The 27,427-nt window shown below is 45.5% G+C and overlaps 2 protein-coding genes across 2 annotated transcripts in view; both read right to left on the reverse strand.

Moving 5' to 3' along the window:
• LOC100368871 (phosphatidylinositol 4-phosphate 5-kinase-like protein 1) overlaps window positions 1-20,105 on the reverse strand; it is an 86,020-nt gene extending 65,915 nt beyond the window's left edge. The window contains exon 1 of the mRNA XM_085491767.1: window positions 19,907-20,105. Coding sequence (XP_085347893.1) covers window positions 19,907-19,987 — 81 coding nt within the window. The 5' untranslated portion in view covers window positions 19,988-20,105. The remainder of the gene's footprint in view (window positions 1-19,906) is intronic.
• A 1,844-nt stretch (window positions 20,106-21,949) lies between these two features.
• Window positions 21,950-25,751, reverse strand: LOC146732317 (uncharacterized). The gene is made up of 2 exons (XM_085492215.1): window positions 25,557-25,751; window positions 21,950-23,020 (listed from the first exon to the last, which is right to left on the reverse strand). Exons 1-2 carry the CDS (start codon window positions 25,691-25,693, stop codon window positions 22,816-22,818), a joined length of 342 nt encoding a protein of 113 aa, XP_085348341.1. The 5' UTR covers window positions 25,694-25,751; the 3' UTR covers window positions 21,950-22,815.
• Window positions 25,752-27,427: the final 1,676 nt, after the last annotated feature.

Raw genomic sequence — 27,427 nt, forward strand, 5'->3', positions numbered from 1 at the left:
CGCATTACAGTGGCTGCATGGATTGATGGGAATGCACACATGCGCATCACAGTGGCTGCATGGATTGATGTGGAACGCACACATGCGCATTACAGTGGCTGCATGGATTGATGGGAATGCACACATGCGCATCACAGTGGCTGCATGGATTGATGGCGAATGCACACATGCGCATCACAGTGGCTGCATGGATTGATGGGGAATGCACACATGCGCATCACAGTGATTGCATGGATTGATGGGGAATGCACACCATACGCACAACAGTGGTTGCATGGATTGACAGGGAACGCACACCATGCGCATCACAGTGGTTGCATGGATTGACGGGGAATGCACACATGCGCATCACAGTGGTTGCATGGATTGATGGGAAATGCACACATGCGCATCACAGTGATTGCATGCATTGATGGGGAATGCACACCATACGCACCACAGTGGTTGCATGGATTGACAAGGAATGCACACCATGCGCATCACAGTGGTTGCATGCATTGATAGGGAATGCACATCATGCGCAGCACAGTGGTTGCATGCATTGATGGTGTATGCACACCATGCGCATCACAGTGATTGCATGCATTGATGGAGTATGCACACCATGCGCATCACAGTAGTTGAATGCATTGATGGGGAATGCACACCATACGCATCACAGTGGTTGCACGCGTTGATGGGGAATGCACACCATACGCATCACAGTGGTTGCATGCATCGATGGGGAATGCACACCATGCGCATCACAGTGGTTGCATGGATTGCTAGTGTATGCACACATGCGCATCACAGTGGCTGCATGGATTGATGGGAATGCACACATGCGCATCACAGTGGCTGCATGGATTGATGGGAATGCACAAATGCGCATCACAGTGACTGCATGGATTGATGGCGAATGCACACATGCGCATCACAGTGGCTGCATGGATTGATGGGAATGCACACATGCGCATCACAGTGGTTGCATGGATTGATGGGGAACACACACATGCGCATCACAGTGGCTGCATGGATTGATGGGGAATGCACACATGCACATCACAGTGGCTGCATGGATTGATGTGGAACGCACACATGCTCATTACAGTGGCTGCATAGATTGATGGGAATGCACGCATGCGCATCACAGTGGCTGCATGGATTGATGGGGAATGCACACATGCGCATCACAGTGGTTGCTTGGATTGATGAGGAATGCACACATGCGTACCACATTGGTTGCATGCATTGATGGGGAATGCACACATGCCCATCACAGTGGCTCCATGGATTGATGGGGAATGCATGCATGCGCATCACAGTGGTTTCTTGGAATGATGAAGAATGCACACCATGCGCATCACAGTGGTTGCATGGATTGCTAGTGTATGCACACATGCGCATCACAGTGGCTGCATGGATTGATGGGGAATGCACACATGCACATCACAGTGGTTGCATAGAATGATGGGGAATGCACACATGCGCATCACAGTGGCTACATAGATTGATAGGGAATGCACACATGCGCATCACAGAGGTTGCATAGATTGATGGGGAATGCACACATGCGCATCACAGTGGCTACATAGATTGATGGGGAATGCACACATGCGCATCACAGTGGTTGCATGGATTGCTAGTGTATGCACACATGCGCATCACAGTGGCTGCATGGATTGATGGGGAATGCACACATGCACATCACAGTGGTTGCATAGAATGATGGGGAATGCACACATGCGCATCACAGTGGCTACATAGATTGATAGGGAATGCACACATGCGCATCACAGAGGTTGCATAGACTGATGGGGAATGCACACATGTGCATCACAGTGGCTGCATGGATTGATGGGGTATGCACACATGCGCATCACAGTGGCTGCATGGATTGATGGGGAATGCACACATGCGCATCACAGTGATTGCATGGATTGATGGGGAATGCACACATGCGCACCAGAGTGGACTGCTTGCATTTATTGTTGGGGAATGCACACATGTGCATCACAGTAGTTACATGGATTGATGGGGATTGCACAAATGTGCATCACAGTGGTTGCATGGATTGATAGGAAATGCACTCATGCACATCACAGTGGCTGCATGGATTGATAGGAAATGCACATATGTACATCACAGTGGCTGCATGGATTGATGGGGAATGCACACATGTACATCACAGTGATTGCATACATTGATGGGAATGCACACATGCGCATCACAGTGGTTGCATGGATTGATGGGGAATGCACACATGTACATCACAGTGATTGCATACATTGATGGGAATGCACTCATGCGCATCACAGTGGCTGCATGGATTGATAGGGAATCACACATGCGCATCACAGTGGCTGCATGGATTGATGGGGAATGCACACATGTACATCACAGTGATTGCATACATTGATGGGAATGCACTCATGCGCATCACAGTGGCTGCATGGATTGATAGGGAATCACACATGCGCATCACAGTGGCTGCATGGATTGATAGGGAATCACACATGCGCATCACAGTGGCTGCATGCATTGATAGGGAATGCACTCATGCGCATCACAGTGGCTGCTTGGATTGATAGGGAATCACACATGCGCATCACAGTGGCTACATAGATTGATAGGGAATGCACACATGCGCATCACAGAGGTTGCATAGATTGATGGGGAATGCACACATGCGCATCACAGTGGCTACATAGATTGATAGGGAATGCACACATGCGCATCACAGAGGTTGCATAGATTGATGGGGAATGCACACATGCGCATCACAGTGGCTACATAGATTGCTAGTGTATGCACACATGCGCATCACAGTGGCTGCATGGATTGATGGGGAATGCACACATGCACATCACAGTGGTTGCATAGAATGATGGGGAATGCACACATGCGCATCACAGTGGCTACATAGATTGATAGGGAATGCACACATGCGCATCACAGAGGTTGCATAGATTGATGGGGAATGCACACATGTGCATCACAGTGGCTGCATGGATTGATGGGGTATGCACACATGCGCATCACAGTGGTTGTATGGATTGATGGGGAACGCACACATGCGCATCACAGTGGCTGCATGGTTTGATGGGGAATGCACACATGCGCATTACAGTGGCTGCATGGATTGATGGGAATGCACACATGCGCATCACAGTGGCTGCATGGATTGATGTGGAACGCACACATGCGCATTACAGTGGCTGCATGGATTGATGGGAATGCACACATGCGCATCACAGTGGCTGCATGGATTGATGGCGAATGCACACATGCGCATCACAGTGGCTGCATGGATTGATGGGGAATGCACACATGCGCATCACAGTGATTGCATGGATTGATGGGGAATGCACACCATACGCACAACAGTGGTTGCATGGATTGACAGGGAACGCACACCATGCGCATCACAGTGGTTGCATGGATTGACGGGGAATGCACACATGCGCATCACAGTGGTTGCATGGATTGATGGGAAATGCACACATGCGCATCACAGTGATTGCATGCATTGATGGGGAATGCACACCATACGCACCACAGTGGTTGCATGGATTGACAAGGAATGCACACCATGCGCATCACAGTGGTTGCATGCATTGATAGGGAATGCACATCATGCGCAGCACAGTGGTTGCATGCATTGATGGTGTATGCACACCATGCGCATCACAGTGATTGCATGCATTGATGGAGTATGCACACCATGCGCATCACAGTAGTTGAATGCATTGATGGGGAATGCACACCATACGCATCACAGTGGTTGCACGCGTTGATGGGGAATGCACACCATACGCATCACAGTGGTTGCATGCATCGATGGGGAATGCACACCATGCGCATCACAGTGGTTGCATGGATTGCTAGTGTATGCACACATGCGCATCACAGTGGCTGCATGGATTGATGGGAATGCACACATGCGCATCACAGTGGCTGCATGGATTGATGGGAATGCACAAATGCGCATCACAGTGACTGCATGGATTGATGGCGAATGCACACATGCGCATCACAGTGGCTGCATGGATTGATGGGAATGCACACATGCGCATCACAGTGGTTGCATGGATTGATGGGGAACACACACATGCGCATCACAGTGGCTGCATGGATTGATGGGGAATGCACACATGCACATCACAGTGGCTGCATGGATTGATGTGGAACGCACACATGCTCATTACAGTGGCTGCATGGATTGATGGGAATGCACGCATTCGCATCACAGTGGCTGCATGGATTGATGGGGAATGCACACATGCGCATCACAGTGGTTGCTTGGATTGATGAGGAATGCACACATGCGTACCACATTGGTTGCATGCATTGATGGGGAATGCACACATGCCCATCACAGTGGCTCCATGGATTGATGGGGAATGCATGCATGCGCATCACAGTGGTTTCTTGGAATGATGAAGAATGCACACCATGCGCATCACAGTGGTTGCATGGATTGCTAGTGTATGCACACATGCGCATCACAGTGGCTGCATGGATTGATGGGGAATGCACACATGCACATCACAGTGATTGCATACATTGATGGGAATGCACTCATGCGCATCACAGTGGCTGCATGGATTGATAGGGAATCACACATGCGCATCACAGTGGCTGCATGGATTGATAGGGAATCACACATGCGCATCACAGTGGCTGCATGCATTGATAGGGAATGCACTCATGCGCATCACAGTGGCTGCATGGATTGATAGGGAATCACACATGCGCATCACAGTGGCTGCATGGATTGATGGGGAATGCACACATGCGCATCACAGTGGCTGCATGGATTGATAGGGAATGCACACATGCGCATCACAGTGGTTGCAAGGATTGATGGGGAATGCACACATGCGCATCACAGTGGTTGCATGGATTGATGGGGAATGCACACATGCGCATAACAGTGGCTGCATGGATTGATGGGGAATGCACACATGCGCATCACAGTGGTTGCAAGGATTGATGGGAATGCACACATGCGCATCACAGTGGTTGCATGGATTGATGGGGAATGCACACATGCGCATAACAGTGGCTGCATAGATTGATGGGGAATGCACACATGCGCATCACAGTGGCTGCATAGATTGATGGGGAATGCACACATGCGCATCACAGTGGTTGCTTGGATTGATCAGGAATGCACACATGCGCATCACAGTGGCTGCATAGATTGATGGGGAATGCACACATGCGCATCACAGTGGTTGCATGGTTTGATAGGAAATGCACACGTGGGCATCACAGTGGTTGCATGGATTGACGGGGAATGCACACATGCACATCACAGTGGCTGCATGGATTGATAGGAAATGCACATATGTACATCACAGTGGTTGCATAGATTGATGGGGAATGCACACATGCGAATCACAGTGGTTGCCTGGATTGACGGGGAATGCACACATGCGCATCACAGTGGTTGCATGGATTGATAGGAAATGCACACATGCGCATCACAGTGGTTGCATGGATTGATAGGGAATGCACACCATAAGCATCACAGTGTTTGCATGGATTGACTGGGAATGCACACATGGGCATCACAGTGGTTGAATGGATTGATGGGGAATGCACACATGCGCATCACAGTGGTTGCTTGGATTGATGAGGAATGCACACATGCGTACCACAGTGGTTGCATGCATTGATGGGGAATGCACACATGATAATCACAGTGGTTGCATAGATTGATGGGTAATGCACAAATGTGCATCACAGTGGTTGCATGGATTGACGGGGAATGCACACATGCACATCACAGTGGCTGCATGGATTGATAGGAAATGCACATATGTACATCACAGTGGTTGCATAGATTGATGGGGAATGCACACATGCGAATCACAGTGGTTGCCTGGATTGACGGGGAATGCACACATGCGCATCACAGTGGTTGCATGGATTGATAGGAAATGCACACATGCGCATCACAGTGGTTGCATGGATTGATAGGGAATGCACACCATAAGCATCACAGTGTTTGCATGGATTGACTGGGAATGCACACATGGGCATCACAGTGGTTGAATGGATTGATGGGGAATGCACACATGCGCATCACAGTGGTTGCTTGGATTGATGAGGAATGCACACATGCGTACCACAGTGGTTGCATGCATTGATGGGGAATGCACACATGATAATCACAGTGGTTGCATAGATTGATGGGGAATGCACACATGCGCATCACAGTGATTGCATGGATTGATGGGGAATGCACACATGCGCATCACAGTGGTTGCATAGATTGATGGGGAATGCACACATGCGCATCACAGTGGTTGTATAGATTGATGGGGAATGCACACATGCGCATCACAGTGATTGCATGGATTGACGGGGAATGCACACATGCGCATCACAGTGGTTTGCATGGATTGATGGGAAATGCACACATGCGCATCACAGTGATTGCATACAGTGATGGGGAATGCACACCATACGCACAACAGTGGTTGCATGGATTGACAGGGAACGCACACCATGCGCATCACAGTGGTTGCATGGATTGACGGGGAATGCACACATGCGCATCACAGTGGTTGCATGGATTGATGGGAAATGCACACATGCGCATCACAGTGATTGCATGCATTGATGGGGAATGCACACCATACGCACCACAGTGGTTGCATGGATTGACAAGGAACGCACACCATGCGCATCACAGTGGTTGCATGCATTGATAGGGAATGCACATCATGTGCAGCACAGTGGTTGCATGCATTGATGGTGTATGCACACCATGCGCATCACAGTGATTGCATGCATTGATGGAGTATGCACACCATGCGCATCACAGTAGTTGAATGCATTGATGGGGAATGCACACACTACGCATCACAGTGGTTGCACGCGTTGATGGGGAATGCACACCATACGCATCACAGTGGTTGCATGCATCGATGGGGAATGCACACCATGCGCAACACAGTGGTTGCATGGATTGCTAGTGTATGCACACATGCGCATCACAGTGGCTGCATGGATTGATGGGAATGCACACATGCGCATCACAGTGGCTGCATGGATTGATGGGAATGCACACATGCGCATCACAGTGACTGCATGGATTGATGGCGAATGCACACATGCGCATCACAGTGGCTGCATGGATTGATGGGGAATGCACACATGCGCATCACAGTGGTTGCATGGATTGATGGGGAACACACACATGCGCATCACAGTGGCTGCATGGATTGATGGGGAATGCACACATGCACATCACAGTGGCTGCATGGATTGATGTGGAACGCACACATGCTCATTACAGTGGCTGCATGGATTGATGGGAATGCACGCATGCGCATCACAGTGGCTGCATGAATTGATGGGGAATGCACACATGTGCATCACAGTGGTTGCTTGGATTGATGAGGAATGCACACATGCGTACCACATTGGTTGCATGCATTGATGGGGAATGCACACATGCCCATCACAGTGGCTCCATGGATTGATGGGGAATGCATGCATGCGCATCACAGTGGCTACATAGATTGATAGGGAATGCACACATGCGCATCACAGAGGTTGCATAGATTGATGGGGAATGCACACATGCGCATCACAGTGGCTACATAGATTGATAGGGAATGCACACATGCGCATCACAGAGGTTGCATAGATTGATGGGGAATGCACACATGCGCATCACAGTGGCTACATAGATTGCTAGTGTATGCACACATGCGCATCACAGTGGCTGCATGGATTGATGGGGAATGCACACATGCACATCACAGTGGTTGCATAGAATGATGGGGAATGCACACATGCGCATCACAGTGGCTACATAGATTGATAGGGAATGCACACATGCGCATCACAGAGGTTGCATAGATTGATGGGGAATGCACACATGTGCATCACAGTGGCTGCATGGATTGATGGGGTATGCACACATGCGCATCACAGTGGTTGTATGGATTGATGGGGAACGCACACATGCGCATCACAGTGGCTGCATGGTTTGATGGGGAATGCACACATGCGCATTACAGTGGCTGCATGGATTGATGGGAATGCACACATGCGCATCACAGTGGCTGCATGGATTGATGTGGAACGCACACATGCGCATTACAGTGGCTGCATGGATTGATGGGAATGCACACATGCGCATCACAGTGGCTGCATGGATTGATGGCGAATGCACACATGCGCATCACAGTGGCTGCATGGATTGATGGGGAATGCACACATGCGCATCACAGTGATTGCATGGATTGATGGGGAATGCACACCATACGCACAACAGTGGTTGCATGGATTGACAGGGAACGCACACCATGCGCATCACAGTGGTTGCATGGATTGACGGGGAATGCACACATGCGCATCACAGTGGTTGCATGGATTGATGGGAAATGCACACATGCGCATCACAGTGATTGCATGCATTGATGGGGAATGCACACCATACGCACCACAGTGGTTGCATGGATTGACAAGGAATGCACACCATGCGCATCACAGTGGTTGCATGCATTGATAGGGAATGCACATCATGCGCAGCACAGTGGTTGCATGCATTGATGGTGTATGCACACCATGCGCATCACAGTGATTGCATGCATTGATGGAGTATGCACACCATGCGCATCACAGTAGTTGAATGCATTGATGGGGAATGCACACCATACGCATCACAGTGGTTGCACGCGTTGATGGGGAATGCACACCATACGCATCACAGTGGTTGCATGCATCGATGGGGAATGCACACCATGCGCATCACAGTGGTTGCATGGATTGCTAGTGTATGCACACATGCGCATCACAGTGGCTGCATGGATTGATGGGAATGCACACATGCGCATCACAGTGGCTGCATGGATTGATGGGAATGCACAAATGCGCATCACAGTGACTGCATGGATTGATGGCGAATGCACACATGCGCATCACAGTGGCTGCATGGATTGATGGGAATGCACACATGCGCATCACAGTGGTTGCATGGATTGATGGGGAACACACACATGCGCATCACAGTGGCTGCATGGATTGATGGGGAATGCACACATGCACATCACAGTGGCTGCATGGATTGATGTGGAACGCACACATGCTCATTACAGTGGCTGCATGGATTGATGGGAATGCACGCATTCGCATCACAGTGGCTGCATGGATTGATGGGGAATGCACACATGCGCATCACAGTGGTTGCTTGGATTGATGAGGAATGCACACATGCGTACCACATTGGTTGCATGCATTGATGGGGAATGCACACATGCCCATCACAGTGGCTCCATGGATTGATGGGGAATGCATGCATGCGCATCACAGTGGTTTCTTGGAATGATGAAGAATGCACACCATGCGCATCACAGTGGTTGCATGGATTGCTAGTGTATGCACACATGCGCATCACAGTGGCTGCATGGATTGATGGGGAATGCACACATGCACATCACAGTGATTGCATACATTGATGGGAATGCACTCATGCGCATCACAGTGGCTGCATGGATTGATAGGGAATCACACATGCGCATCACAGTGGCTGCATGGATTGATAGGGAATCACACATGCGCATCACAGTGGCTGCATGCATTGATAGGGAATGCACTCATGCGCATCACAGTGGCTGCATGGATTGATAGGGAATCACACATGCGCATCACAGTGGCTGCATGGATTGATGGGGAATGCACACATGCGCATCACAGTGGCTGCATGGATTGATAGGGAATGCACACATGCGCATCACAGTGGTTGCAAGGATTGATGGGGAATGCACACATGCGCATCACAGTGGTTGCATGGATTGATGGGGAATGCACACATGCGCATAACAGTGGCTGCATGGATTGATGGGGAATGCACACATGCGCATCACAGTGGTTGCAAGGATTGATGGGAATGCACACATGCGCATCACAGTGGTTGCATGGATTGATGGGGAATGCACACATGCGCATAACAGTGGCTGCATAGATTGATGGGGAATGCACACATGCGCATCACAGTGGCTGCATAGATTGATGGGGAATGCACACATGCGCATCACAGTGGTTGCTTGGATTGATCAGGAATGCACACATGCGCATCACAGTGGCTGCATAGATTGATGGGGAATGCACACATGCGCATCACAGTGGTTGCATGGTTTGATAGGAAATGCACACGTGGGCATCACAGTGGTTGCATGGATTGACGGGGAATGCACACATGCACATCACAGTGGCTGCATGGATTGATAGGAAATGCACATATGTACATCACAGTGGTTGCATAGATTGATGGGGAATGCACACATGCGAATCACAGTGGTTGCCTGGATTGACGGGGAATGCACACATGCGCATCACAGTGGTTGCATGGATTGATAGGAAATGCACACATGCGCATCACAGTGGTTGCATGGATTGATAGGGAATGCACACCATAAGCATCACAGTGTTTGCATGGATTGACTGGGAATGCACACATGGGCATCACAGTGGTTGAATGGATTGATGGGGAATGCACACATGCGCATCACAGTGGTTGCTTGGATTGATGAGGAATGCACACATGCGTACCACAGTGGTTGCATGCATTGATGGGGAATGCACACATGATAATCACAGTGGTTGCATAGATTGATGGGTAATGCACAAATGTGCATCACAGTGGTTGCATGGATTGACGGGGAATGCACACATGCACATCACAGTGGCTGCATGGATTGATAGGAAATGCACATATGTACATCACAGTGGTTGCATAGATTGATGGGGAATGCACACATGCGAATCACAGTGGTTGCCTGGATTGACGGGGAATGCACACATGCGCATCACAGTGGTTGCATGGATTGATAGGAAATGCACACATGCGCATCACAGTGGTTGCATGGATTGATAGGGAATGCACACCATAAGCATCACAGTGTTTGCATGGATTGACTGGGAATGCACACATGGGCATCACAGTGGTTGAATGGATTGATGGGGAATGCACACATGCGCATCACAGTGGTTGCTTGGATTGATGAGGAATGCACACATGCGTACCACAGTGGTTGCATGCATTGATGGGGAATGCACACATGATAATCACAGTGGTTGCATAGATTGATGGGGAATGCACACATGCGCATCACAGTGATTGCATGGATTGATGGGGAATGCACACATGCGCATCACAGTGGTTGCATAGATTGATGGGGAATGCACACATGCGCATCACAGTGGTTGTATAGATTGATGGGGAATGCACACATGCGCATCACAGTGATTGCATGGATTGACGGGGAATGCACACATGCGCATCACAGTGGTTTGCATGGATTGATGGGAAATGCACACATGCGCATCACAGTGATTGCATACAGTGATGGGGAATGCACACCATACGCACAACAGTGGTTGCATGGATTGACAGGGAACGCACACCATGCGCATCACAGTGGTTGCATGGATTGACGGGGAATGCACACATGCGCATCACAGTGGTTGCATGGATTGATGGGAAATGCACACATGCGCATCACAGTGATTGCATGCATTGATGGGGAATGCACACCATACGCACCACAGTGGTTGCATGGATTGACAAGGAACGCACACCATGCGCATCACAGTGGTTGCATGCATTGATAGGGAATGCACATCATGTGCAGCACAGTGGTTGCATGCATTGATGGTGTATGCACACCATGCGCATCACAGTGATTGCATGCATTGATGGAGTATGCACACCATGCGCATCACAGTAGTTGAATGCATTGATGGGGAATGCACACACTACGCATCACAGTGGTTGCACGCGTTGATGGGGAATGCACACCATACGCATCACAGTGGTTGCATGCATCGATGGGGAATGCACACCATGCGCAACACAGTGGTTGCATGGATTGCTAGTGTATGCACACATGCGCATCACAGTGGCTGCATGGATTGATGGGAATGCACACATGCGCATCACAGTGGCTGCATGGATTGATGGGAATGCACACATGCGCATCACAGTGACTGCATGGATTGATGGCGAATGCACACATGCGCATCACAGTGGCTGCATGGATTGATGGGGAATGCACACATGCGCATCACAGTGGTTGCATGGATTGATGGGGAACACACACATGCGCATCACAGTGGCTGCATGGATTGATGGGGAATGCACACATGCACATCACAGTGGCTGCATGGATTGATGTGGAACGCACACATGCTCATTACAGTGGCTGCATGGATTGATGGGAATGCACGCATGCGCATCACAGTGGCTGCATGAATTGATGGGGAATGCACACATGTGCATCACAGTGGTTGCTTGGATTGATGAGGAATGCACACATGCGTACCACATTGGTTGCATGCATTGATGGGGAATGCACACATGCCCATCACAGTGGCTCCATGGATTGATGGGGAATGCATGCATGCGCATCACAGTGGTTGCTTGGATTGATGAAGAATGCACACCATGCGCATCACAGTGGTTGCATGGATTGCTAGTGTATGCACACATGCGCATCACAGTGGCTGCATGGATTGATGGGGAATGCACACATGCACATCACAGTGGTTGCATAGAATGATGGGGAATGCACACATGCGCATCACAGTGGCTACATAGATTGATAGGGAATGCACACATGCGCATCACAGAGGTTGCATAGATTGATGGGGAATGCACACATGCGCATCACAGTGGCTACATAGATTGATAGGGAATGCACACATGCGCATCACAGAGGTTGCATAGATTGATGGGGAATGCACACATGCGCATCACAGTGGCTACATAGATTGCTAGTGTATGCACACATGCGCATCACAGTGGCTGCATGGATTGATGGGGAATGCACACATGCACATCACAGTGGTTGCATAGAATGATGGGGAATGCACACATGCGCATCACAGTGGCTACATAGATTGATAGGGAATGCACACATGCGCATCACAGAGGTTGCATAGATTGATGGGGAATGCACACATGTGCATCACAGTGGCTGCATGGATTGATGGGGTATGCACACATGCGCATCACAGTGGTTGTATGGATTGATGGGGAACGCACACATGCGCATCACAGTGGCTGCATGGTTTGATGGGGAATGCACACATGCGCATTACAGTGGCTGCATGGATTGATGGGAATGCACACATGCGCATCACAGTGGCTGCATGGATTGATGTGGAACGCACACATGCGCATTACAGTGGCTGCATGGATTGATGGGAATGCACACATGCGCATCACAGTGGCTGCATGGATTGATGGCGAATGCACACATGCGCATCACAGTGGCTGCATGGATTGATGGGGAATGCACACATGCGCATCACAGTGATTGCATGGATTGATGGGAATGCACACCATACGCACAACAGTGGTTGCATGGATTGACAGGGAACGCACACCATGCGCATCACAGTGGTTGCATGGATTGACGGGGAATGCACACATGCGCATCACAGTGGTTGCATGGATTGATGGGAAATGCACACATGCGCATCACAGTGATTGCATGCATTGATGGGGAATGCACACCATACGCACCACAGTGGTTGCATGGATTGACAAGGAATGCACACCATGCGCATCACAGTGGTTGCATGCATTGATAGGGAATGCACATCATGCGCAGCACAGTGGTTGCATGCATTGATGGTGTATGCACACCATGCGCATCACAGTGATTGCATGCATTGATGGAGTATGCACACCATGCGCATCACAGTAGTTGAATGCATTGATGGGGAATGCACACCATACGCATCACAGTGGTTGCACGCGTTGATGGGGAATGCACACCATACGCATCACAGTGGTTGCATGCATCGATGGGGAATGCACACCATGCGCATCACAGTGGTTGCATGGATTGCTAGTGTATGCACACATGCGCATCACAGTGGCTGCATGGATTGATGGGAATGCACACATGCGCATCACAGTGGCTGCATGGATTGATGGGAATGCACAAATGCGCATCACAGTGACTGCATGGATTGATGGCGAATGCACACATGCGCATCACAGTGGCTGCATGGATTGATGGGAATGCACACATGCGCATCACAGTGGTTGCATGGATTGATGGGGAACACACACATGCGCATCACAGTGGCTGCATGGATTGATGGGGAATGCACACATGCACATCACAGTGGCTGCATGGATTGATGTGGAACGCACACATGCTCATTACAGTGGCTGCATGGATTGATGGGAATGCACGCATGCGCATCACAGTGGCTGCATGGATTGATGGGGAATGCACACATGCGCATCACAGTGGTTGCTTGGATTGATGAGGAATGCACACATGCGTACCACATTGGTTGCATGCATTGATGGGGAATGCACACATGCCCATCACAGTGGCTCCATGGATTGATGGGGAATGCATGCATGCGCATCACAGTGGTTTCTTGGAATGATGAAGAATGCACACCATGCGCATCACAGTGGTTGCATGGATTGCTAGTGTATGCACACATGCGCATCACAGTGGCTGCATGGATTGATGGGGAATGCACACATGCACATCACAGTGGTTGCATAGAATGATGGGGAATGCACACATGCGCATCACAGTGGCTACATAGATTGATAGGGAATGCACACATGCGCATCACAGAGGTTGCATAGATTGATGGGGAATGCACACATGCGCATCACAGTGGCTACATAGATTGATGGGGAATGCACACATGCGCATCACAGTGGTTGCATGGATTGCTAGTGTATGCACACATGCGCATCACAGTGGCTGCATGGATTGATGGGGAATGCACACATGCACATCACAGTGGTTGCATAGAATGATGGGGAATGCACACATGCGCATCACAGTGGCTACATAGATTGATAGGGAATGCACACATGCGCATCACAGAGGTTGCATAGACTGATGGGGAATGCACACATGTGCATCACAGTGGCTGCATGGATTGATGGGGTATGCACACATGCGCATCACAGTGGCTGCATGGATTGATGGGGAATGCACACATGCGCATCACAGTGATTGCATGGATTGATGGGGAATGCACACATGCGCACCAGAGTGGACTGCTTGCATTTATTGTTGGGGAATGCACACATGTGCATCACAGTAGTTACATGGATTGATGGGGATTGCACAAATGTGCATCACAGTGGTTGCATGGATTGATAGGAAATGCACTCATGCACATCACAGTGGCTGCATGGATTGATAGGAAATGCACATATGTACATCACAGTGGCTGCATGGATTGATGGGGAATGCACACATGTACATCACAGTGATTGCATACATTGATGGGAATGCACACATGCGCATCACAGTGGTTGCATGGATTGATGGGGAATGCACACATGTACATCACAGTGATTGCATACATTGATGGGAATGCACTCATGCGCATCACAGTGGCTGCATGGATTGATAGGGAATCACACATGCGCATCACAGTGGCTGCATGGATTGATGGGGAATGCACACATGTACATCACAGTGATTGCATACATTGATGGGAATGCACTCATGCGCATCACAGTGGCTGCATGGATTGATAGGGAATCACACATGCGCATCACAGTGGCTGCATGGATTGATAGGGAATCACACATGCGCATCACAGTGGCTGCATGCATTGATAGGGAATGCACTCATGCGCATCACAGTGGCTGCTTGGATTGATAGGGAATCACACATGCGCATCACAGTGGCTGCATGGATTGATGGGGAATGCACACATGCGCATCACAGTGGTTGCAAGGATTGATGGGGAATGCACACATGCGCATCACAGTGGTTGCATGGATTGATGGGGAATGCACACATGCGCATAACAGTGGCTGCATAGATTGATGGGGAATGCACACATGCGCATCACAGTGGCTGCATAGATTGATGGGGAATGCACACATGCGCATCACAGTGGTTGCTTGGATTGATCAGGAATGCACACATGCGCATCACAGTGGCTGCATAGATTGATGGGGAATGCACACATGCGCATCACAGTGGTTGCTTGGATTGATCAGGAACGCACACATGCGCATAACAGTGGCTGCATAGATTGATGGGGAATGCACACATGCGCATCACAGTGGTTGCAAGGATTGATGGGGAATGCACACATGCGCATCACAGTGGTTGCATGGTTTGATAGGAAATGCACACGTGGGCATCACAGTGGTTGCATGGATTGATAGGAAATGCACACATGCGCATCACAGTGGCTGCATAGATTGATGGGGAATGCACACATGCGCATCACAGTGGTTGCTTGGATTGATCAGGAATGCACACATGCGCATAACAGTGGCTGCATAGATTGACGGGGAATGCACACATGCGCATCACAGTGGTTTGCATGGATTGATGGGAAATGCACACATGCGCATCACAGTGATTGCATACATTGATGGGGAATGCACACCATACGCACAACAGTGGTTGCATGGATTGACAGGGAACGCACACCATGCGCATCACAGTGGTTGCATGGATTGACGGGGAATGCACACATGCGCATCACAGTGGTTGCATGGATTGATGGGAAATGCACACATGCGCATCACAGTGATTGCATGCATTGATGGGGAATGCACACCATACGCACCACAGTGGTTGCATGGATTGACAAGGAACGCACACCACGCGCATCACAGTGGTTGCACGCATTGATAGGGAATGCACATCATGCGCAGCACAGTGGTTGCATGCATTGATGGAGTATGCACACCATGCGCATCACAGTAGTTGAATGCATTGATGGGGAATGCACACCATACGCATCACAGTGGTTGCACGCGTTGATGGGGAATGCACACCATACGCATCACAGTGGTTGCATGCATCGATGGGGAATGCACACCATGCGCATCACAGTGGTTGCATGGATTGCTAGTGTATGCACACATGCGCATCACAGTGGCTGCATGGATTGATGGGAATGCACACATGCGCATCACAGTGGCTGCATGGATTGATGGGAATGCACACATGCGCATCACAGTGACTGCATGGATTGATGGCGAATGCACACATGCGCATCACAGTGGCTGCATGGATTGATGGGGAATGCACACATGCGCATCACAGTGGTTGCATGGATTGATGGGGAACACACACATGCGCATCACAGTGGCTGCATGGATTGATGGGGAATGCACACATGCACATCACAGTGGCTGCATGGATTGATGTGGAACGCACACATGCTCATTACAGTGGCTGCATGGATTGATGAGAATGCACGCATGCGCATCACAGTGGCTGCATGGATTGATGGGGAATGCACACATACGCATCACAGTGGTTGCTTGGATTGATGAGGAATGCACACATGCGTACCACATTGGTTGCATGCATTGATGGGGAATGCACACATGCCCATCACAGTGGCTCCATGGATTGATGGGGAATGCATGCATGCGCATCACAGTGGTTGCTTGGATTGATGAAGAATGCACACCATGCGCATCACAGTGGTTGCATGGATTGCTAGTGTATGCACACATGCGCATCACAGTGGCTGCATGGATTGATGGGGAATGCACACATGCACATCACAGTGGTTGCATAGAATGATGGGGAATGCACACATGCGCATCACAGTGGCTACATAGATTGATAGGGAATGCACACATGCGCATCACAGAGGTTGCATAGATTGATGGGGAATGCACACATGCGCATCACAGTGGCTACATAGATTGATAGGGAATGCACACATGCGCATCACAGAGGTTGCATAGATTGATGGGGAATGCACACATGCGCATCACAGTGGTTGCATGGATTGCTAGTGTATGCACACATGCGCATCACAGTGGCTGCATGGATTGATGGGGAATGCACACATGCACATCACAGTGGTTGCATAGAATGATGGGGAATGCACACATGCGCATCACAGTGGCTACATAGATTGATAGGGAATGCACACATGCGCATCACAGAGGTTGCATAGATTGATGGGGAATGCACACATGTGCATCACAGTGGCTGCATGGATTGATGGGGTATGCACACATGCGCATCACAGTGATTGCATGGATTGATGGGGAATGCACACATGCGCACCAGAGTGGACTGCTTGCATTTATTGTTGGGGAATGCACACATGTGCATCACAGTAGTTACATGGATTGATGGGGATTGCACAAATGTGCATCACAGTGGTTGCATGGATTGACGGGGAATGCACTCATGCACATCACAGTGGCTGCATGGATTGATAGGAAATGCACATATGTACATCACAGTGGCTGCATGGATTGATGGGGAATGCACACATGTACATCACAGTGATTGCATACATTGATGGGAATGCACACATGCGCATCACAGTGGTTGCATGGATTGACGGGGAATGCACACATGTACATCACAGTGATTGCATACATTGATGGGAATGCACTCATGCGCATCACAGTGGCTGCATGGATTGATAGGGAATCACACATGCGCATCACAGTGGCTGCATGGATTGATAGGGAATGCACACATGCGCATCACAGTGGTTGCAAGGATTGATGGGGAATGCACACATGCGCATCACAGTGGTTGCATGGATTGATGGGGAATGCACACATGCGCATAACAGTGGCTGCATGGATTGATGGGGAATGCACACATGCGCATCACAGTGGTTGCAAGGATTGATGGGGAATGCACACATGCGCATCACAGTGGTTGCATGGATTGATGGGGAATGCACACATGCGCATAACAGTGGCTGCATAGATTGATGGGGAATGCACACATGCGCATCACAGTGGTTGCCTGGATTGATCAGGAATGCACACATGCGCATCACAGTGGCTGCATAGATTGATGGGGAATGCACACATGCGCATCACAGTGGTTGCATGGTTTGATAGGAAATGCACACGTGGGCATCACAGTGGTTGCAAGGATTGATGGGGAATGCACACATGCGCATCACAGTGGTTGCATGGTTTGATAGGAAATGCACACATGCGCATCACAGTGGCTGCATAGATTGATGGGGAATGCACACATGCGCATCACAGTGGTTGCTTGGATTGATCAGGAATGCACACATGCGCATAACAGTGGCTGCATAGATTGATGGGGAATGCACACATGGGCATCACAGTGGTTGCATGGTTTGATAGGAAATGCACACGTGGGCATCACAGTGGTTGCATGGATTGATAGGAATGCGCATCACAGTGAAAACATATGGATTTCCACAGTAAATGATCTAATTATTAATGCAAATTCAATGAGATGCAAAAAGTTTTCATATAAATATATCTTATGCTTTCACAAATTTACAATTGTACGCTTGTGACCACCTATCAATACATCCCAAAGTTTATTGGTCTTCTATTTTACTACTACTAATAATAATAATAGTTTGTTACGCAACTATTATCTGCTGTGGATACAGTAAGGTAAAAATAGTGTAAAATAAAGCAGCTAAAGATAACTGCAGATTTAAAAGGTCTAAGAACTACACAAAAAAAATCAGTAATAATAATACCCCCTTCCGCTTACATGTGGGCTAATAGCACTACTTGCCTTGGGTTTTTCGCCACTTATTGATTTTAAAAAGTCTATTTTGCAGAAAAAAAGGGTCACAAATGACGAGCCTAAGTAAAGGAATGGACTGGCTCACAGCTTACACACCGCAACCGGGGACGCAAACAACCCTGAGAACCGAATAGACTAGACCCAGTTTTTCATAGTGCCTTAGTACTTCAGTATTAAATCTAGTTTTATACCTCGCTTGAATGCTAATAAAATAGATCTTCTGATTGGTTCTTGAATTTAAATTCGAGCAGAAGTAGTACGGGGATTATGTGGCAGTTTTGTGTAATATTCACGCACAGGTTTGGGCGGTGGATCGATTGGTGGGATGAATGGAGGTGTCAATAACTATACAAGTAATCTTATTCGCTTACCTTAGTTTCTGCAAGTTCGATTTTTTGCATAATCACTTGTCCGCACTTATCACAGTTGACGAGATCGTCGTCGTCTTCCATTATATCCAGATGTTTACTAGCCACTAAAGTAGTCCATATCACAAGAAATTGCCGTTAAAGTACCGAAGAACGACGGCGACCTTGTCTACTTGATACCATTGTATTTGCCGTTTCTGTGGCGACCGAGGTGAAAGTTCACTGTGATTTTGTTCTGATTCATTCAACTTGAAAGACGGGGTAAACTCCCAGAATGCACCACAATCCATGTCGTTCGTAGTCCCATGGGCAGGCCGTCGGTGGATTGTCGTCATAATAACCCAACAAGAGAAAGCGCAAACAAGTCAACAAGGCTGAAATAAATGTAGGTAACGTCGTTCGCAATCTGTAGCTACAGAGGCGCGGCTCAAGTTACAGTGGAGAATATAGGTTGCCGAATATTACAGATTTCGCAATATTAAACTTATTATATTAGATTTTAATACTAAAAGCATATCGACTGCAATAATGAAAATTACGTTGGGGACTATATTAAAAAAATTAGTTATGTACCGAGGCTGGTCAAGCTAACGAGCGCAATTATCCAATCGAAATTTCGGTCAATTTTAATATTTTTAAAGCAATGCTCCCTACCATACATAGATCATACACGAACCATGTGATAACCCTACCATACATAGATCATACACGAACCATGTGATAACCCTAGCATATATAGATCATACACGAACCATGTGATAACCCTACCATACATAGATCATACACGAACCATGTGATAACCCTAGCATATATAGATCATACACGAACCATGTGATAACCCTACCATACATAGATCATACACGAACCATGTGATAACCCTACCATACATAGATCATACACGAACCATGTGATAACCCTAGCATACATAGATCATACACGAACCATGTGATAACCCTAGCATACATAGATCATACACGAACCATGTGATAACCCTACCATACATAGATCATACACGAACCATGTGATAACCCTAGCATACTTAGATCATACACGAACCATGTGATAACCCTAGCATACATAGATCATACACGAACCATGTGATAACCCTAGCATACATAGATCATACACGAACCATGTGATAACCCTACCATACATAGATCATACACGAACCATGTGATAACCCTAGCATACATAGATCATACACGAACCATGTGATAACCCTAGCATACTTAGATCATACACGAACCATGTGATAACCCTAGCATACATAGATCATACACGAACCATGTGATAACCCTAGCATACATAGATCATACACGAACCATGTGATAACCCTAGCATACATAGATCATACACGAACCATGTGATAACCCTAGCATACATAGATCATACACGAACCATGTGATAACCCTAGCATACATAGATCATACACGAACCATGTGATAACCCTACCATACATAGATCATACACGAACCATGTGATAACCCTAGCATACATATATCATACACGAACCATGTGATAACCCTACCATACATAGATCATACACGAACCATGTGATAACCCTACCATACATAGATCATACACGAACCATGTGATAACCCTAGCATACATAGATCATACACGAACCATGTGATAACCCTAGCATACATAGATCATACACGAACCATGTGATAACCCTAGCATACTTAGATCATACACGAACCATGTGATAACCCTACCATACATAGATCATACACGAACCATGTGATAACCCTAGCATACATAGATCATACACGAACCATGTGATAACCCTACCATACTTAGATCATACACGAACCATGTGATAACCCTAGCATACATAGATCATACACGAACCATGTGATAACCCTACCATACATAGACCATACACGAACCATGTGATAACCCTACCATACATAGATCATACACGAACCATGTGATAACCCTACCATACATAGACCATACACGAACCATGTGATAACCCTACCATACATAGATCATACACGAACCATGTGATAACCCTACCATACATAGATCATACACGAACCATGTGATAACCCTAGCATTTATTCATTATTCTCATAACAAGTAATTCGTCAATATAATTTGTAATGATATGTTTTTGGACCTACATAGATTGTTCAAACGAGTTTCGTTTTTCACCAGTTGCGGGGGGAAATGTTCATAAATGTATTCACTATGGGAATATAACAAAACCAAGTATGCTACGATGTTCGCTTATTGGCATAAAGTACGTTTTTAGTCAAAATGTCACTGAAATGTCATTTTCAATGTCCCTTATTTGGTGAGCTTAGTCTTTCATCATCTTTGCGTTAAATTGCTCACTATTGTAAATAGTAGACATATATTTCTAAGAAATCACAATTAAATATAATACGGGGTTATAGTTAGCCCACTTTCGCATCGTACCCGTTGTCCAAGGTATGATGCTAACTGATAATTACACTTTGCACGATGCCTTCTAAGTTTGGTGGCTATTTCTGGAAATATTTACTCAGAGTGTTCATTGTCAACATTAACAGTCCACATTTATCGACTTCCTTGTTCTAACACCCAATTAATATATACGAATCGGAACCAATTATTTGCAAATCATCGAGCCTATACTAGATGCCGCTATTATCGCGAGATTTAAATCTACGAGTAATGCACTAGGAAGGGTACTCTGAATGGCTGGATTGCAGGCCAGCTGTGTGAGCGTCCCACGTGATCTGAATATGCATATTTCAACATATATTGTTGAAAGTATATTTATCTGACAGTATAAACAAAATCCTTGTACAGACGAAAAAACTTCAATGCAGTTTGTTCATTCCGTTACATGACGTCATTAACGTATACATATAGTTCCTATGTGGTGGCGCACTTACTACTAAAAACGTTGACACTGACAGTTAATCGTTTACAGCTGGTCGTGTGGCGTCCGCAAATGTGGACTTTGAATGGTTTGTTGACTCCATATGCATACCAATTATAGCACTGCTTCTTTCATTCATTTCGATATTAGACGAGGCGTGTTTCATTCGTACCCACAACTGATCTAGAGATCGCAGAGATTTTGTTGCCATGGCAGCAGAAGAATGACTTGGTCGATGGAGTCTACAAGGAGAAAAAAACGTGTTCCACATTAACTAAGAAACCTGTCACAAACCTCCATCAGTGTTCTCTTACTTTTTTTTAAATTTATTTTGAATGGCGTTTTTTTTAGCTTGCTTAAGCAAATATTTTTCTTATTTCATTTTGATAAAAACAACATAATGTATCGTGAAATAAAAAATATTGTTTTGACAGAAACAACATTATTCGTTCGATGAAATACAGAAAAACTTCAATGCCTACCATTTATATAAACCTGCCTAAAATACACAAAGTTACAAACATCGACCTGTAGAAGGTTGGTATTAACACTGCCATAAAGACTTTCCGTTTCTGACATTGTGAAATTCTTTCGTTTTTACGCACAAAAACACAGTATTTTTACCAAGTAAAATCATATTGTTCATACATGAATTGTTGAACACACTACATAGTTTGTAATTTCATCCAGCTTCTTACAGTTACAATTCAAGACAAATAAAAGGTAAAAATATAGAGAATATAGCAAATTATGACAATTGGGTGCTTAGGGAATACATTTCGTTATAAATTATTCTAGATATAAATTACTGAATTATCTGTCAAAATATTTTTTTCAGTTTTTTTTTCTCCCCAAAAAACGAAAGAATTTCACAATGTCGAAGACAGAAAGTCTTTATCGTAGTTTTTATCTTAGAATTATATATTTTTTATTTGAAACGAAAGCTTTATCATGGTTTTGTTCGCTCTGACGCAACGACACCAACGCCACCAACGACACCAACGCCAGATGTACACGTGACTACTTTCTTTAGGGTATATCACACGTACACGGTATGAGCCTAGAAGCTCGATCGTATATTCCATCGTATAATCATGAATGTTTTTTTCTAATAGTATCAATTTGTCTCACTGTTATAAAATGTACGAGTGTTTTATAGTGTTTTCTCGTGTTTCATGTTTATATGTTTGTATATGTGTCTGTAATTTGATAACAACCATATCACTCCGAGTTGTAGAACTGATGACATAGACACGAGTTGCAATCAGTGGCGGATCCAGAGGGGGGCCAGGGGGGGGGCATGCCCCCCCAAACGCATGACGATTCGTATCATCTGGATTACGCATAGCTTCTCTGCGATTTACGGTCCGTATATCTTAAGCGTAGCTTGGACCCCCCTTGGAATACATTTTGCTGGATCCGCCACTGGTTTCAATAACGCATAACGACCACGGTTTCCTGGACAACACTGTACATGTAGAGATATTATATATGTGCGTGTTTTCAAAGTGCATGTCAATTTGTGTTACTATATCCAACTCACTGTTGTCACGTGATGGTATCTACTTATACACTGACTTCGTGAGTGCTTCAATTTATTTCACAATAGTAGACAAGGTCGACATAATTTCCCTCTTAATATATAATTCTCTAATTTCTACTATCTGTTTTTAATTTCTTCCGCAAATTCCGTTATGAACAACGTAGCCTTGACCTTTTCATGCAGTTTTTTACATTCTATGAATATCATTTTTCCTTTCTTTTAAAATCACTGTTGAAGATTTCTGATGGTTTATTTCGTTGTCATGGATACGCGTGATAATGTAAATGTGAACAGTTTTATGATTAGACTTATTGAAGTCGTACTTTCAATAAAGTGTCATTAATAATCAGCTTAATGAGAATGAACATAATTCTGATGCTTTATTTCGTTGTCACGACAACACTGGATATAGTTGAGCAATCAAAATTTACATGACCCTGTGGTTCCACACTACAGTTTATATGTGTAGCAAATCACGTGGTTGCATCTATTTTACAAGAGATGGTATTATTGGAGAATAAGCAAGACCTAAATTTGTAGAAAAGTAATCCGACGTGAGACCCCGTATAAGTGTCGCTTTCAAAAAGTTGTAGCGTTACCACCATGAGACAAAACTGACAATGGTCGATGTGTTAGTGTTAATTTTATTATCGGTGGGATGTATTTTGTGGGGGGCTGTAACACAACGTTTTTACTGTTAGAAATTAAGTGTCAAACAACAAATTAAAAATACATGTCCATATACACAGTGTATATTGAAAGGCGTGCCCTCAGAGATTGTTACGGGGTTTCTCACGTCCCACGTATTTACACCGCATACTGATATACATGTCCATTAGTAGTAATCGCAGCTGTCTATTAGTGTTCTCATTCAATACATTTCACTTCTATTATCGATTACTTTGATGAATCAGAAAATTCAATAAGTACAATCTCGACCATTACATGCATGGCCACTCGGTATGGTAGTGCAACGCCTATACTGTATTGCTATAACTACACAGAATTGTATACAATGTATATAACAGTGTCATCCAAACAAAAGACATATACCAATGAATAATTAATATTAATTAATATTTGTGCAGGCCATGTTAGGATACGACTCATTTATATGGAATATGGCGTTCAATTAACTAATTGAATATCGTCATTTTTTTCATACAAGTGACAAATAGATCTAAATGTTAACATCGATATCTGACAAATTCAAGATCGTACATTTCCATAGTTACCTGATTCCAACCGCTTTGTCGCCTTTGTCTTTATCGTTGTCGACTTGTTTTTCATTACGACTGTTGATATACGTGATAATCTCATGAAATAGAAGTATATAGAGCATAAGAACCAAGGCCCCGGCTACAGGCAGCATCACCCAGGATCATAGTTGCGTGGTTTCCCACTACTCTTACAGACTGTGTGCCTTAACGTTTCCAGAAAAGCAGTCACATTTCTCACCAACGTAATAGATGTATATCGCCTGCAATGTTCACAGGAAACAATTCCATTTGAAATGGCATGTTGATATAATTAGTTCAATTGGCATTAACGGTTCGATATAGCTACTATACGTTCGCGTAACCTTTGACCCCCCGGAATTACTTTCGATTTCTTTACCGTTATCTTTTCATGATTAATTGAATAATAATAATGATCGATGGATGTTCCTTTTACCGACAGTTTAAATTGAGATAGTGAAGCAAACGTATATAATGTAATTATCCACTAAATCCAAATAGATTTTTAATAAAATTTTAGATTTTGAAAGATTGTTTCTAATTTGAATCACCGGAGACAAAACAGGCCTTTTAGTTGTGGGGTCAACACAACGGTCAGAATCAACAATACATTTAATCGCAATTAACACAAACTAATAAGAATATCGAAAACAAATTATATGCCTACAAATCCCATATCAGAAGTATTACTTGCCAACTCTTTGCTTTTTTCTGTATGTCGAGGATAATTCATTGATAATAGTAGTTTCCATGGAAACCCCGGAAGATTCACTTTAATGTGGTCACACATTTACGCCTCTGTTACCATGGTGTGCGAGATATGACGCAAGACATACATTTCAATACACAGATAGACAGATTTGACACCTCATTTGACAATTCCTCCATTGAAAACAACACATTTTTCTTATCAAATGATGGTTTTATATTACGGTATTGATCGTCAATGTTAATATATCTGAGAATGAATTGACACAGACAGACATAATATCAATAATTCTCTCAGTAACCCAAATAAATATGAAATTACTGGGGTTAATTAACGACCTATTTCACGAGACAAAATACCATGGATTAATCTGGTAAAAAACAATATATTTGAGAAACGTTGGACAACACTTCAAGCTATTATTATTATTAGGCCAGAATTTTTTTATTCCTTGTTTTGCGAGTTTTTATAAGGCAATTTTTTTGAGGAGCGCGGAAAAAAAAATAATTCTTTTTTCCCATTAGATTTGTATGATTCTCAAAGAAATGTAAGTGAGATCATTGATCGGAGAGAAGAAATGAAATAAAATTGTATTCCATGTATAACCTTGTTTCTCATCTGCGCGAGACTTCGGTACTTTGATCATGACACTTCCACGAAAATGCAACTTAGATTTGTTATGCGGCGGGCGGTAAAAAAATGAAGATAAAAATAATATTTTTTTAGCATTTTTTTGCGCTTACAAGTCGGCCAAATTACGCTGAAATAAAATTATATTTTTATTTCAATTTCGGCTCCTGTTCATTCGGCGGGTTCGCGAAACAAGGGATAATAAAAGTCTGGCCTTATGCATCACGTGCTGTGTTAATGTTTATATTGTGTGTTGTGTTAATGTTTATATTATGTGTTGTGTTAATGTTTATATTGTGTGTTGTGTTAATGTTTATATTGTGTTAATGTTTATATTGTGTGTTGTGTTAATGTTTATATTGTGTGTTGTGTTAATGTTTATATCGTGTGTTGTGTTAATGTTTATATTGTGTTAATGTTTATATCGCGTGGTGTGTTAATGTTTATATTGTGTTAATGTTTATATCGCGTGTTGTGTTGTGTTAATGTTTATATTATGATAACGTTTATATTGTGTGTTGTGTTAATG

Source organism: Saccoglossus kowalevskii, chromosome 17 (genome assembly GCF_978046115.1).
Source record: "Saccoglossus kowalevskii chromosome 17, keSacKowa6.1, whole genome shotgun sequence".
Lineage (NCBI taxonomy): Eukaryota > Metazoa > Hemichordata > Enteropneusta > Harrimaniidae > Saccoglossus > Saccoglossus kowalevskii.